Consider the following 16,441-nt stretch of genomic DNA (forward strand, 5'->3'; position numbering starts at 1 on the left):
TCTGTAATATCTTTTTGTTTCTAAAGATTTTTTCTGAAATTTTAGGTAATTGTCACCCACAAAGTTGTCTCTCAATACAGTGCAGAAAACTCCGTTTGTACCATTTATAAAAAAATTATATCTGATTTTCTTTTGGGGTCCGCGCGGACCCCAGCCGGCTTTCGATCATAATGGATACACTGGTCGTTCTTATACATTACCTTATTTCCGTTTTTATATGTTTTTATGCACTCATCGTATGTCTACCAAGTTTTCAGAGAATGGTGTAGTAATAGAATTAAATTTTAATAACTTTGGTGTAATTATGACGTCATATGACGTCAGAGCTAATAATATAGTCCGCCATATTGGATTTTGACCAATGACGTCATCAAATTAGCATATTCTATGCATATTAAATGATTTAACTTATATTTAATTATGTAAGATGTTATTAATGTTGGAAAAGAAGTGTAATTTAATATAAAACTCAGAAAATTTTTTATGTTTAAACCAAAATTACTTCTATTTTCAAAAAAAACTACCCGTTGCCATAGCAACACAAAAAACATCAACTTACTAGTATAAAACTAATATGAACTTTTTTCCAGAGACATTTTAGGACAGGTCTCCAAATTTGATACTTCTAGCGCAAGCCGTTTAGCCGCTATCTGAGATCAAAGTTGGGCCTCAAAAGCCCCTTCAGTCTGAAATGGGTTTAAAAATCGGGTTTTTCTTCTTGTCTTCTTTTCTTCACCAAAAAATAGAAAAATTTCTAAATGTATGATTTTTGTATGTAATGTGGACTCAGAGGTTTCCACATCAGTTTGCAAAACAATTGAGCTCGTAGCATGTTGATAATTTCTAAAAATTAGCAAAAACTGTTCTGGGGTCCGCGCGGACCCCAGGTGTACAGATTTATCAGTCCGGGAAGGTGTTCTGTTGAGGGTTAAATGCATATTATGCAAATGAGAACTTAATTTGCATAATTAATGAGGGAATTCTTTAATTACAGTGTTTATATAATGGTGCTTTTATACATGAAATATACTTAATTTGTGGCAGGCGAAACATCAAAAGATTTTGCAAATGACCTAATTTGCATAATTAATGTGGAAATTCTGTGAGTCCTTATTAATAAAATATGGTAATTATATACCTTGTGACACGTGTAAGTTACTTAAATGTTAACACCACTAGGCATATATTATGTTAATGTAGATTCTATTTGCATAATTAATGAGTTCATGTTGAAATGAAGTATGACAAGGTAGAGGAATTTTACACGAAGAATATTGTCGTTTGAATTTAGAATATATTGTAATTTAAATTAAACTAGATATTGATTATTGGGACCTTATCTCCATAGTCAATGTGACAAATAAAAAACATTTACAAAAACTCATATATTTCATGAAGGTTTGAGATCTCCGAATTCTTGTTGATTGAAGCTTGTAAGTATTCAATTGTCATAAAAGCCAAGTAAGTTGAATATTTGGTAAAATTTCAGTTTCAGTTTCTAAATAAACTACTTAATTTTGTTCGGAACTAGGAGAGGATGAATCTCAATATCATATAATCCTATATATCCTGAATGCATGAGTTGTTTTAATATGCACGATTGTCTTCTTCTATAATAGAACTTCTCTTAAATTGTGAGAGCAAATCGAACAACATATGATAATTCCTGCACTGTAAATAAACAACATAAGGAACTGTCCAGGCATTTCACAAAAAAAGTATTCTATATCAATAATTGTTGTATACTACGATAGTCTTTTGTAGAGCATATTGCTTTCCCAGAGGCGATGTACAAGTTGCTACATCGTATACAAGTGGTAACAGTCAAATTATTACTATCATCATCATTATGATATTCACCCTCTGACAGCCCTGTCTGTAGCGGAAGAGGTAGAAGGGACTGCGGTTAGGTAGAGAGATGGGAGTGTTGGCGCTCCCGTCGTTACGGCAGCAGTATCTGATCAGGGTGTTACTGCCGTAACTCCCGTCAGGAACTACGCCACTGCGGCTGTTTTTGTTGTCGTCATCTTCATCGTCCCAGTAGATCTCACCTGATTGGAAACCTAAAAGAAACAGAACATTATGAATCGCTAGGTTTGTTGCACATCAGGCCTGAATTAGATTACTATTGAATTCTCTACATTGTTAGGTCTTGACATGCCAAAAAAGTACCATTTCCTTATTACTGCAGCAAAACAGTTTTGCGTTATGCTCATTTAATGTCGTGTTCTGGACATAATATACTCACGATTTTGAGTGGTTGTACTTTGTGATCAAGATCAGAAATGGTGTTTCTGGAGGTTAGATACCTTGACCTTATATCTCCGGACTTTTATTAGTATATTTTATATGTAATTTGTTATGTATAGTTGATGGTGCTAGAATTTTATGTGTTAGAGACGATGCATGTGAACAACAACAAATGGTGCGCGCCAAAACAAAAAAATAATCAAGACCGGACAGCCCTCTTTGCGAGGGGTCATATACGTGGACCAGACCGAGAATATCTTAAACACGCCAAAGGTCAACGGTCGCCACCATTTCTCACGCTCAAAAGGGGTGTTTGGGGGCTACCAAAAGACGCCATTTTCACGTCCGAAAACATTTATATACAATAAAAACGAAAGATTGAGCACCATATACGGCCCAATAGCAAAACATACACCGAGTCCCAAAAAAATCCGTACACCCTAACGCGAGAAACAGCTGCGAACATGAAAATCTAAATCTCTCACAAAACCCTTCCGCGGAAGGATGTCTCCTCCCCGGGAGGTAACAATATTCTAGTCGGATGACTAGAATATAACTGACTTTGTTTATCCCACATGGCAATCGGAAATGGCAGACTACTGCCAATTGATATATCCTAGGTGCCGTCATTATAAGAAAAAAAATTGTGTGTGTTTTGACAGTTCCTACCTCCCGGACAACCGCTCTTCTTAAAGACACAGTAACTACCGCGTGGCCAGTTCCCATCTCCGTCTCCTGGGGTAGTCTGCAGAGAAAAGAAAATGCACATTACAAAATTATTTTTTAAATCGGTTTTAAAAGACTAAACTGTTTTAAAAAACAAGAAAAGAGGTTACATAATTTATCAATACTTTTAAAAAATGTTGTAATCAGCACCTACCTTCATGCAGAATTTTTGTTTCATATTGTTTTTCCAAAAGTCACCGTCAAAATGCAGACCGTTTGTCCATTGGTTGTCAGCGGTGGAGTCCTCGGTGTCGTGATGACGGACACCCGTGCGCCAGCTAACGCCTGCAGCTACAGGACAACCTGTATTTGTCCGGGGTAGACCGTAGGTACCAGTCGGCCACTCTGTGTGAGAAAATTAAAGAATTTATAAACTGCACGAAAATGCATGTAAAAGACGTCTAGAGGCGTCGTGTAGTCACCATTTATTTGCACATATATGCATTATTTACGCATTATTTACATATATTTTTTGGCGCTTCGCATAAAGGGGTGTCCTTTTCGATAAATTCTTTGTTTAAAAATATGCGCCAAAACGCTGTTTTCCAGGACTGCATAGCCAGATTTAGTGAAAATATGCACAATTAAAAAACCTTTGGTGAAAATATATATTTTTTTGCGGAATTATGGTGTCTATTGAGCTCGATCGAAACCCGGAAGTTTTGATACGGGGGCATGGTATCTAGTAAAGGTAGCGAGACACAGGTATGCAAGTGAGTATTATGCAAACATTTGCATTCGTGCATATATCACTACGACTTCTTGTAAACTTGTATATTTGACGTACTATAAGCAGCATGTATGTAACATTTTGGACCCCAGTCACACAATTCCGTTAATGTCATCTTTGGTAACTCAAATTCAGAAGCCCTGTTATAGGTAATCTTGTAAGTAATTTTACAGGTGAAGTAGAAAGGCCGCAACATCTGTTATGTAGTAGTATGTCTATCTGAATTGTAACTGACACTGTTAACTGTTACATGTTCCGAATTGTTTATGTTCTTGTTGTGAGGACTAGCCCTTTATAATAGCCTCCGGCTAGTTGGGCAGTCCTGGCTGCATACATATGTGTTATCAGCCTAATAAATCAAATCAAATCAAATCAAATCAAGTAGAAAGGCCATCCATGTTACTTTTCAATCTTTTCTCAATTATGCGAACTTCTTTCATTAAGTAGAAGATTCTATATCAACAAGAATGGGAAATCAGCAGAAGCATCGTGGCAAATGGGGTACTTTATGTTCTAGATTCTTTTTCATTATCAGTATTATGATTTGAATTATTGTATAATGGGTGATTCTGTTTCAATATCAGCATTTATAATTTGGATTATATTATAATAGATGATCTAGTGTACGCACTTTCTTTTGATTTATGAATAAAAAGGGCTCCGTGTATTTTGCGCTCAATTTAACCATCATGAGCTTTAATGTCAAAATGTAATTCGAATACCACAATATTAGAGCTTTACAGTCAAAATTTAATTAAAAAAGCACAGCTTCCGTCATTCAAATAGCACAACTGCAATAGCTTCACAGGCTCGCATTTCTCATATTTAGAGCGTTATGGAACGCAGAAGCGACGGGTTTTTTTTTTTTTCTTTGTAGCAGCTGCTTTGTAGCCATGCGTGAGAAAATTTCCATGACAAAAGGTATGCCCTAATGTTCCTTTACCAGCTTTTAACTTTTAACACATGGACCTGTGCAATTTGGAAGGGAGTTGTTGAACTGTCAACCAATGATGAAAAACCAGGTGATAACCTGCTCAAGATTACCCATAATAATGCTTTGATGGCTTTTTTTTTCTTGTAATTTCATGCTATTTGATATTCAAACACTACGGTTTTCCTAATTCTAGAAATCACGAAAAAAAATCAAAGATATTTGATTTTCCTTGGTGATTAACTTTCGCCATCAAATCATTATTAAGGGTAATTTTAAGCAGGTTATTACCCGGCTTTTCATCACTGGTTCAACAGTTTCATATCAAAATGCACAGGTGCATGTGTTAAAAGCTGGTAATGGAACTCTCGGCTTTTTAAACATAGCAAAAACTCATCCGTATAGCCTATTTGGTTTTGTGATGAAGATGTATGAAATGGCATCAGGTTTATTTGTTATTGTAGTTAATATTAGTTTTCTTCTTTTATTGCTGTATTATGATAAGAAGGAACTTACTTCTGCAAACAGACTGGCCGGTAGGGCCTGTTGGTTTTACCGATGAACAGGACGGACAAGTGGTGGACCCTGCTCTGCTACTGTATTTCCCAGCAGGACAGGACGTGCAACCACTTGACCCTGCTCTGTTGCTGTATTGCCCGGCAGGACAGGACGTACAATAACTTGACCCCGCCCTGTTACTGTATTTTCCGGGAGGACAGTCGGAACATCTGGTTGACTTCGCTACGTTACTGTATTTTCCGGCAGGGCAGTTCAAGCAGCGCGATGATGCCGTTGAACTGTATTTGCCGGCAGGACATGTCTTACAGCCTGTTGCCCTTATTGCATCGTTGTATTGCCCGGCAGGACAGGAATGACAAGTCGTTGAGCCTGCTGTATTGCTGTACCGCCCGGCCGGACAGGGCGTACAGCCGCTTGACCCTGCTCTGCTACTGTATTGCCCGGCAAGACAGGACGTACAACCGCTTGACCCCGCTCTGCTACTGTACTGTCCGGCAGGACAAATCTTACAACCCGTGGATCCTACTGTTTTGCCGTACTTTCCCACTGGACAGTCTAAACAGCTTGTGGACCCCCCGCCAGTGCTGTACTTCCCGGCTGGACACTTCTGACAGGACACCGCTCCCGGAGCGCTGCTGAACTCCCCAGCTGCACACGGCACGCACATTGTCCTGTTGTCGTTACTGGTCGTTCCCGCTGGACAGATGTCTTCCTGCTCCGTCCCCCAGCTTACACTCATGGCCGGACTGACATTGGCGGCAGGTGAAGGCATTGTTATCTGCTAGTAAAAAAATGTACCACTTACTCAAACAAAATTCGGAGATCTGGAATATATTACACACATTAGATGCTTTGCAATTTTCAGTCATTCCCTATTGAATTATGCATATTTAGTCTTCATTCGCATAAGTTGCCTTTACTTGTGTTTCTCTATGAGCTACCTACATACCGAAAATGATTAAAAAGACCTTGCTTTTTTCTAATCCCCTTTGAAAGATATCTCTCCAACACTTCCCTGCAGTTACAGAACAAGACGCTAGCGGGACAACACCCACACTACTTTTTCCTGACAGAAAAAGCTATGTCACCAAAAAATCCACGACCATATAGCATAGCATGTTCAGGACAAAGGGATACAAAACCGGAAGTTTTGCTGCAGTATTTGACCATATTTGACTGTTACCCTTGTCTTTCTACTACCTATAAACAAAACAACTGATACACAAACTGAATGATAAACAGTTGCGCTGACTGACAGATAACTCATAAAGTTTTATCTTGAAAGTTCATCTGTGTTGGTAGAGCCCAGGCTTGACAATATGACCATAGCATATGGCAAAATCGTTTACCCCCCCCCCGAAAAAATGACTTTATATGTATAAACATGACAAACCCTTCACAGCTTTCTGTCCAGGTCTGCATCCATCCACACAGCGCCCGTCATGTTGATACTTGCACGTGTCACAGTCTGTTGAAGCAGGCCCGGAGCAAAACCTTTTCCCTTCATTACTGACATCTTTACAAAAGCTGCTGCATTCTACATAGAAATATGCTTTCGCTGAATCTCTCTCTCTCTCTCTCTCTCTCTCTCTCTACTCTATATATATATATATATATATATATATATATATATATATATATATGGATAGATAGATAGATAGATAGATAGATAGATAGATAGATAGATAGATAGATAGATAGATAGATAGATAGATAGATAGATATAGATATATATCTTTGAATGTATATATATTCAATAGGTAAAAAATAGTGACTTGGAATATGCTATCACTGAACGAGCCTTAGGTTTACAAACATATTAAAACAAAGTTGCTGAAGGTCAATTCTTTAAGTAGACAAGAGAATCCACAAAAATATCACTAAGAATGTACTAGAATTAATTTACAATTCAGTGGAAATTAATTGACATTTACACTCTGCAGTGCTTATTTAGTATTTGTTGCGTATATGTACAACATCAAAATATATTACAACATACTTTTGCAAACGTTGTTATCATCAAAGTGTGTCAGAGGGCACTCCGTCACACAGTCAACAACACCACCAGGACGGGTTTCTTCCATCCTCTTAATGCCTGAAAACAAACATTAACAAAAGCACCTTTTTTCAGTATATATAATCTTCAGGAAACTCTACTCGCAGCTCACACGACGGGAACGTCATATTGATTTTTAGGACATAAATGTAATTTTAAAGGAAAAACAATAATATCTAGTTTTGCGAGAGTTCAAAGCAACTATGAATCTAGTGCCTATAACATTTATATCCTTATTTACCTTCAATATGAAACAGCAAAAGACTAATTATTGCCTCCAAATTTAAACATATGAAATCTCTATTAAAATTATATGTACGCATTACTTACATGAACATGTTTTTGTAGCAGTGTCAGATTCCATGTGCTGCGGACACTGCGCGACGCATTCGAAATCACCAGTCTGTCCCTCTCTGTAGGGGTAGGACACCTTCAGATGTTTACAGGCGATGCAGTCAGTTGGAGAGTTGGATCCACTTGTGCGGCATCCTGTGTAAGAAAAAAATGAAATGCATTATTTTTTCTTTTGCTGCAAAATGATTCTAAAGTGGCCATGTATTTATTATATTTTTATCCACAGCAGAAAACTGCACCGACACAAAATATATGGCTCAACAACAAAAATGAAATAGATTGAAGGTTAATCCAATAGTTTTCGGAATTTAAGACATACCAAAATAAATAAAGCAAAAAAAAATGTACAATTTGATACTTTATTGTTTACTGCATGATTAATTTACACAAGATACTATGTCTGTATAATTGCGTTTAACTTGACACTGTGTTCACCGTTTTAATAATCTCCAAGGCTAGTGTAGGTGCAGCACCACGGCCCTCCCTATCTTACTGTTTCCGTAGTCCCGCTCCATCCAGGGATAGGAAAAAGCGAATTTACAGGACTTCTTTGGTAATTATGTTTTAATCGCAAGAGGGTTAGTTGGAGTACAGAGCCGCCACAAAACGTTGCATATAATACTCAACCGAATGTCCTGCTGAATGTCCTTCTGAATGTTCGATGTGAAAGTCACTTATACGTCCTGAATTGTGCCCAAAGTAGATGTCCAAGGTAGATGTCCAATGTAGTGCTGGTAGTACAGGTAGTGCCCAGGGTATTGCCAAAAAAGTTACAATTTCCAGTAAGTACTGACCAGGGTAGTGCCAAAGTAGTGCCAATGTCCAGTAGGCAGTGCCCAGGGTAGTGCCAAATTAGTGCCAATGTCCAGTAGGCAGTGCCCAGGGTAGTGCCAAATTAGTGCCAATGTCCAGTAGGCAGTGCCCAGGGTAGTGCCAAATTAGTGTCAATGTCCAGTAGGCAGTGCCCAGGGTAGTGCCAAAGTAGTGCTATTGTCCAGTAAGTAGTGCTCATGGTAGAGCCAAAGTAGTGCCAATGTTCAGTAGGTAGTGCTCATGGTAGTGCCAAAGTAGTGCTAATGTCCAGTAATTAGTGCTCATGGTAGTGCCAAAGTAGTGCCAATGTCCATAAGTAGTGACCAGGGCAGTGCCAAAGTAGTGCCAATGCCCAGGGCAGTGCCAAAGTAGTGCCAATGCCCAGTAAGTAGTGCTCATGGTAGTGCCAAAGTAGTGCCAATGTCCAGTAGGTAGTGCTAAGGGCAGTGCCAAAGTAGTGCCAATGTCCAGTAGGTAGTGCTCAGGGTAGTGCCAAAGTAGTGCCAATGTCCAGTAGGTAGTGCTCATGGTAGTGCCAAAGTAGTGTCAATGTCCAGTAGGTAGTGATCAGGGTAGTGCCAAAGTAGTGCCAATGTCCAGTAAGTAGTGCTCATGGTAGTTCCAAAGTAGTGCAAATGTCCAGTAATTAGTGCTCATGGTAGTGCCAAAGTAGTGCCAATGTCCAGTAAGAAGTGCTAATGGTAGTGCCAAAGAAGTGACAATGTCTAGTAGGTAGTGCCCAGGGTAGTGCCAAAGTAGTGCCAATGTCCAGTAAGAAGTGCCCAGGGTAGTGCCAAAGTAGTGCTAATATCCAGTAGGTAGTGCTCATGGTAGTGCCAAAGTAGTGCCAATGTCCAGTAAGAAGTGCTAATGGTAGTGCCAAAGTAGTGACAATGTCTAGTAGGTAGTGCCCAGGGTAGTGCCAAAGTAGTGCCAATGTCCAGTAAGCAGTGTCCAGGGTAGTGCCAAAGTAGTGCTAATATCCAGTAGGTAGTGCTCATGGTAGTGCCAAAGTAGTGCCAATGTCCAGTAAGAAGTGCTAATGGTAGTGCCAAAGTAGTGACAATGTCTAGTAGGTAGTGCTCATTGGTAGTGCCAAAGTAGTGCCAATGTCCAGTAAGAAGTGCTCATGGTAGTGCCAAAGTAGTGCTAATGTCCAGTAAGTAGTGCTCATGGTAGTGCCAAAGTAGTGCCAATGTCCAGTAGGTAGTGCTCAGGGTAGTGCCAAAGTAGTGCCAATGTCCAGTAGGTAGTGCCCAGGGTAGTGACAAAGTAGTGCCAATGCCCAGTAGGCAATGCCCAAGGTAGTGCCAAAGTAGTGCTAATATCCAGTAGTAGTGCTCATGGTAGTGCCAAAGTAGTGCCAATGTCCAGTAGGTACTGCCCAGGGTAGTGCCAATGTACAGTACGTAGTGCTCGGGGTAGTACTTAAGTAGTGCCGTAAAAGCTGGTATTGCTCCTATCTCCTTCTGGCCTGAAACTTTCTCCCGGTAATACTGATTTTTTCTTCCTTTGAGAAGCCTGTTTCTTCTCCCGTGGAGAATTCTTTTTCTTTTACCGTTGACAATCCTGTTTTTTTTTGTCCTGCCATAAAGTACATACATGTATTTGCCTTTTTTCTTTCCTTCTTGGAAGCATGTTTTCTTCCTGTCTTTTGAAGTCTGTTTGCCTTATGTACCGTGGGTTCCTTCTTTGCCTTATACTTTTGTCATAGCCTTGTCTTCTCCATCTTGAGCCTATTGTCTTGACGGGCTTTCCTCTCTGGTGTTCAGGAGGGTAGGGAATTTGGCGGGAACTAGGCTGCCACATTATAATAGCTAATCTAAAGACGGCAAATACAAATAGGGAAGTTGGCGCTTGCAGCTAGTATAAGCAATCATTAAGATTTAATAGCTGACTAGGTAGCGCAAGAAAAACAAGTAAGCAAGGTTAAATCAAAAATCAAAGACGAACGTACCGTTGCACTCGGAGTGACATTTTTGTTGACAGACCCCGTTGATCAACTCCGTCCCTTCCCGGCAGATGATGAAGTCCTTTGCCGGCTTGTCCAGCAGTGACAGTCCCATCACTTTGACAGGAGACTCTCCACTACCGAAGGAATAGTAGCGAAGGGACGCCACCTCGTTGAATGTAAAACTCAACCAGACGTGGGGACGTTCCTATCATAATTTTTAGTAACAATGTTAATTCTTAACATTCGATATAACTATAGTATGAAGTGACAGTTGGATAGCTATCCCATACACTATTGCTTGGGATTTTTAATTGCATAATGAATACTGTTGATTTTCAAGACAAAAGAAGCGTTTCAATGTTGGAGCAGGACCGTTTTACATACCTACCCCAAAACTTGAATAAAGTTCACCCAGAGTTAAACCAATCAGATCCGAACAGCCAATCAGCAGGGAGAATGGGGTAAAGCTGCATGATCATTGGTTGCCTGCTCTACATGCCATTCTGATGACTCATGTCCAAATATGGTAACACACTGCTATAGTGCATTTTCTATAACACAGTCAAAAAGCTCAAATAAAACCACTCTAGAATTCCTTGGGGTATTTGCCTACTCTACCTTCATGCCAAATCCCATGTTATTTGGCCCCAAAATGAATGAGTTGAATCAATTAATTTACTATATTCTTATATAATAGATAAGTTCCCCAACTTTGGACATTTAAATGAATCAGAAAAATTCATGTTTCTTATGAAACTTGACAAATCATGTATCACTAGTTCTATATGCTCGTATATCTATAACTGCGCCAAGAAGCGAGAAGAAGTCGAACAATGTAAATAGTAGATCACATTAGTATGTATAGTTTAAGTATTATTGCTGTATGCTTTTCCTTGTCTATTCATGACCTGTACTTAGCTTGTTAGAGCACAAACGTACAATAAAGGTCTTTCATTCATTCACTTATTACAAGAATTAGCAGGAGAAGAAGAAGGAGAAGAAACGTGAGCAAAAACAATATGACTTTACCACTAGGTGGTGAAGTCATAATGATATTTTGTCCAAAAAACTATGCCTTTCTGTCAAAGTACGAATGCCTAATTTACTGAACTTTATATACACACCTCGTTGTCAGGCGTCTTGCCGTATTGAACTATTGTTGTCTTATCGTCCACATCTTCAGTCACACAGACAAAGTACGACTGGTACAGGGTTGCCGAACCCAGACCGCCGGCATTGTCATTCAGCTGGGTGGTTTGTAGCCGAAGTGCCTTCAGGTGTGTATGAAACTTGCTGTTAGTCCCATTACACATTGTCGTGCGCAGCGATAACTTTAGTTATACTTAAGTTCACAGTATCTTTACCGAGTGTATCGGAAATTACATTCCTGATAAAAGTTCAGGAATGTGTAAGCACCAGATACAATATTGTAAATAGTTCTCGGAATAGCTCCATGCTAATATTTTAAAGTACTGACATCTCCCTTACTTTCAGACCCATGGAATGCTCAGACTGATGCGCATATCTCAGCTTTTATAACATTAGGAAAAATCCTTGACCTTCGAACAAAACTACATGTTAGTGAATGCTACTCAAGAAGAGGAATATATAGAAAGAAAAGCAAAATTCAACTCCAATCCTAATTGGCGTAAAACACGTTGTGTATGTTAGGAAACATTGCCGGGATTAGGTACCTCACGTGACAATATAGCTAATATATAAGCGTGTCGACCTTATACAGTGCCACTCCCTCAGATGTGATCTGTACATATATCCAGGTCTCGTGGTTTTTGCGGGATGCTGGCAAACACAACAAAGATGTCGCCTCCTGATGCTGCAGTGAAGTGGATGCACTTTCCTCCATCGGTCGGATCAAAGCGATGTGCGTTGGTCCATTGGATGCTACACGGTACGTCTCCGACTGTGTCACTGCAGAACAATAACCAACAATTCTACATTCGTTATAAGTTTCACAACATTTTATTTATATCACTTAGAATATAGCATTTCTGATTCAATGTGTATTTAACAATAAATTGTGAGACAACTGAATCCCATATTGATGGTAATCAGTATTGGTTTTACTTACCTTTTCTGGCTTAAGTGGTTGAGTAGTTTTTTGTACTCAGCTCTGGCGACGTCACGACCTTTTATCCAGCCTGGTAAGTCTGTCAGTAGTGTAGCTGAGGCTGTGAAGTCGTCATCCGTCACCGTGAAGACACCTGTTCCCTCATCATATGTCATGACAAGCCCCTGAACGCTGACCTGCAGAATCGTCGTCATGTAGAATTGCATTTGTAAAACTGTCATGAAAGTTCATCTGTGTTGGTAGTAATCATAGTAACAAGTTGGACTTTGTTTCAATACAAAGATTACATAGAGGTCAAATTTTTGACGACCACTGTGACCTTGATCAGGATAATAAATGACCAATCACTTTAAAACATAATGTCGCGAGAATGGCGATATACAGACACGTGACATTAATCACACGAGACTTTACGGATACGTGACGTAAGCAATAGCTCAAAAATACCAGGCAGTTTATATCGTCCACCGTCTCCGTGATGGCTGTAGTGCCCTGATGAAGGCGACAGTGGATCCCTGTGTAATCTTTGTATTGACACAAACTTCAACATTTTACTAAAACTGTTATATTTTTTACATGTTTAAAACTGTTATAAGAAGGTTGAGAATTGTTAAAAAGAATGTTTAGGTGACAAACTGAATACACAATGCATGTTCTGTATGTTCTGATTTGTTTACCTTTTTCGCCTGGACGTCGTTGCTTCCTCCGTTTTTGTAGCCATCATACAGATGTGGTACAAATCCTTTTCGTGTAGAGAACCACTTGTGACGATAGAACTTAAGTGTCAGCACGTCTTGAGCCTGAAGAATCCCCGGGATGTCGTACGGCATGTCAAACACGACCATGAACTCCTTTCCTCCGGTCATGTCTTCCCATGTGGGCACGCCGGTGTTGTCTTCCTGAAGGAACGCCAACATGGCGGTTTCACAGCCTGCCTCTCCGGCGGGCAGGAGGAAGTCTGAACTCAGGATACGACCCTACAGGTAAAACATGCTTATTTAGTAATTAATATCTTAGACCATCACTGGCCTAAAATTTCAAAGCCAATTATGATATAGCATCTTTCTTTATTCGATATTATGTGTATGATTAAATGTCTAATAAAATATTTAATAAGAATAGAAAATGAGTCTAAGATTATTTGCAAAAATGCAGAATGTTAATTATCACAAGTATCCTCCTTACCTCTTCCAGATACACTGTAACAGCACGTTGAAGCGCCAGTCTCCTCTTGGTCATGCTGTCCTCGAGGGCTTTACGGTTTTCAAAATTACAATAACGGATCTCGGTAACCGTTACCGGTTCACTTTTATTTATAGATCCCTTGTTGCCAACATCCGGTTTTGCTGTGTTTTGCGTGTAATACTTTCGGCCAGTTCCCACTTCCGTCTTAAGATCCCTGAGATGATAATCAATTATTAGTCGGTTTCTTACTACAGATAAAGTTAAAGCGTAAACTACGTATATTATAAATCAAATAGTTAAAATTCCATTGATTTAAGTACATTATTTGACTGTGTGCAAGAACTATCTACTTCGTGATCTAAAAACAATACTAAATGTACTGTCTACTTCTCTATATAAATTAGATATCTAGTATAAACCATCTTGTCTAATGTGGTGACCTGTATATTTAGACTATTTTCTTTGATTACTTCTATATTTACTATAGGCAGGTTTAGTTGAAAAGTACTATGTACATAATTGTAAAGTCTTACCTCCTACCAAAGCAACCATAGTCCACATCTCCTGCAGGGAAGAGCGAGACGAAGGGGATGTTCAGTAGATCTGAGACCAGCCTTAACACGAAGGAGAAGGGTTTGGAGTAGTCGTTAATGGACTCTAACCAGTCCTTCAGCTCTGTTGTTAGGGCTGTCGTGTACATCTCCGTGATGGCAGCGGCGATCTTCTGGTCTCCACCTTGAACCACCAGAACCTCGTTACTGTACTGCTGGGATGATCTGAATGGAAGAGATAAAATATTGAGCTCAATCTGTGATTTTGTCAAGTGAAATTAAAATGTTAACATAACTAAATACCAGTTCTATAATGAAACAAAAGATTGCATTTTAGCAATGTATACGTGTTGTCAATAAATAAAGAGTCATATGCGCAAGTAAATGCGACTGAACATTAAAAACAAAGCAAGATCGTTCGAAAAAATGGTAATTACGTTGACATTGTAAAATTATGCAATTTGCAGGGCGTATTTGCAACTGATAATAATAAAGTTTTATCCGTGCCTATATTTAACTCTTAATTAAATAAACAAACTTACGCTTGCTTCTCTTCTTGCCTGTTGGCCTGTGATTCAGAACCAGACGCTGCTTTTCCAGAAAACTCTTGTGATTCAATCTTCGACTCGTGCTCGGGAAACCAGCTACTTGACTTGGTCTGTGACGCCTTGGCTGCGAATGTGCTGAGGGTCATCTTCCAGTCGGCCTCAGCTCTAGTGGCGAATTCTGACATCGACAGGTCCTGTGTAGCTTGTTTTGTTTTGATGATCTTCAGCTGGCCTCCAAATTTGGCTGACTTGATGTAGTGTGTTCCCCAGCGGAGGTAGAAATTTTCTGAAATGGAAGCAATATCACTGTTCTTGCTACAGACAACAATTTTTCAGTCATCGTCATTGTAACAAACTTCCAGTGACTATATTGATTACACGTATACTTCGATATTGGTATGTATTTTATTTGGTCATTTGGACTTGAATGTATTTGCCTTAGTTTATGAACTAAATGGATTCCATGTACCCAAACTAAATATTTTTTCTACTTACGGAAGATAATTTCTGCCCCGGGAGAGAAGTAGGACTCAGGCAGGGAAATAAAGTCTCGTAAGAAGCCCACGTTTAACTGTTCAGGCGTCACGTCGTCCATGAAGATCTCATATCTAGGTATCACGAAACACAAGATACTAGCAGGTCATTCACTTTTCAAAGCTAAATAGCCTAATGATCCCTCATTACCTTCGCCAGGAAGGTTATGTTTTCTAGGGCGTTCGTGTATCTTTGTGTGTGTGTGTGTGTGTGTGTGTGTGTAAACACGACAACTCATGAATGCTTTGATGGGTTGTCTCGATGTTTGGTAGGTAGCTAGGTCTTGCTAAGACCTAAAAATTTACTCGATTTTGGGCCCCCTGGCGGCCTGTCATGGTACTGCAGCATAACTTCTGGTTTTGACATCTTGTGATCTAGACATGCTGGGGTCACGATTTACATGATAGAGAGCTCTTGTACTTGGAATGAAGTGACATGCGTTTGAGCCCCATAGCTGCTCGCTCTGGAACTGCAGGGGGTTTGTTGAAAAATCTTTAAAGGCGGATAACTCAAAAACCGATTGATAGATCGTCGTGGTTTTTGGTATGTAGATAGATTAGGTGGTGCTTGACATAATAATCTTACAATTATGCTATTATGGCTGTGATTTGCATAATTAATGAGCAAATACTTAAAATCAGCTGTTTTCCATGATAGCTTGTGACATCTGTAGTTAAGAACAAGAGAAACACAGGTAGATATTTGTTTAAAGTTAAAACTCTTGATCCAACACAAAAATTCTCTCACCTAGAGCTTTCAACCAGTCACTCTGGTCTTCCTCAGTAGACTGACCCAGTGAAGCTTGTCACGTGGCTTCTTTGAAGTGTGACGTCAACACTGGGTCAAAGGTGTCTGGTAGACGATGTCGGCCCCCGTCGCGGTTCAATGTAGGGTGATGGGCCCTGATGTAAATGGCTTCCTTCACCCCTCTCAAGAAATAGTCTTGTTCAGTGTCTAAAATCCTTACAGTGTCAAGTGAGACATGGTGTCCGGGTGACTCTATGTGAATGTGTTGAGACACCTCTGAACTGGCAGAACTAGGCCGTGTATGTTCCTGAAACCTGGCTTTTAGAGACCTCTCCGTTTCACCAATATAAGTTTCCTGGCAGGGCCCCCTGTTGTTCTTGCCCTGGCAGGGGATGTGGTAGATGACACCACACTTCTTCTCTTTGGGGGTTTTATCCTTGGGCGCAACAAGAAT

The 16,441-nt window shown here is 39.7% G+C and overlaps 1 protein-coding gene across 1 annotated transcript in view; it reads right to left on the reverse strand.

Annotated features, from left to right (window-relative positions):
• LOC109479189 overlaps positions 1–16,441 on the reverse strand; it is a 33,190-nt gene that overhangs the window by 1,758 nt on the left and 14,991 nt on the right. Inside the window, 17 exon segments of the mRNA XM_019781080.1 lie at positions 1,861–2,063; positions 2,920–2,995; positions 3,131–3,321; positions 5,154–5,874; positions 5,876–5,937; positions 6,550–6,693; positions 7,156–7,251; positions 7,543–7,701; positions 10,337–10,538; positions 11,458–11,604; positions 12,066–12,122; positions 12,124–12,262; positions 12,423–12,598; positions 13,100–13,399; positions 13,608–13,821; positions 14,141–14,383; positions 14,701–14,992. Of these exon segments, the coding sequence (XP_019636639.1) occupies positions 1,861–2,063; positions 2,920–2,995; positions 3,131–3,321; positions 5,154–5,874; positions 5,876–5,937; positions 6,550–6,693; positions 7,156–7,251; positions 7,543–7,701; positions 10,337–10,538; positions 11,458–11,604; positions 12,066–12,122; positions 12,124–12,262; positions 12,423–12,598; positions 13,100–13,399; positions 13,608–13,821; positions 14,141–14,383; positions 14,701–14,992 (3,422 nt within the window).

The sequence above is a fragment of the Branchiostoma belcheri genome, unplaced genomic scaffold, assembly GCF_001625305.1.
Source record: "Branchiostoma belcheri isolate BF01 breed outbred unplaced genomic scaffold, Haploidv18h27 scaffold47, whole genome shotgun sequence".
In the NCBI taxonomy this organism is placed as follows: Eukaryota; Metazoa; Chordata; class Leptocardii; order Amphioxiformes; family Branchiostomatidae; genus Branchiostoma; species Branchiostoma belcheri.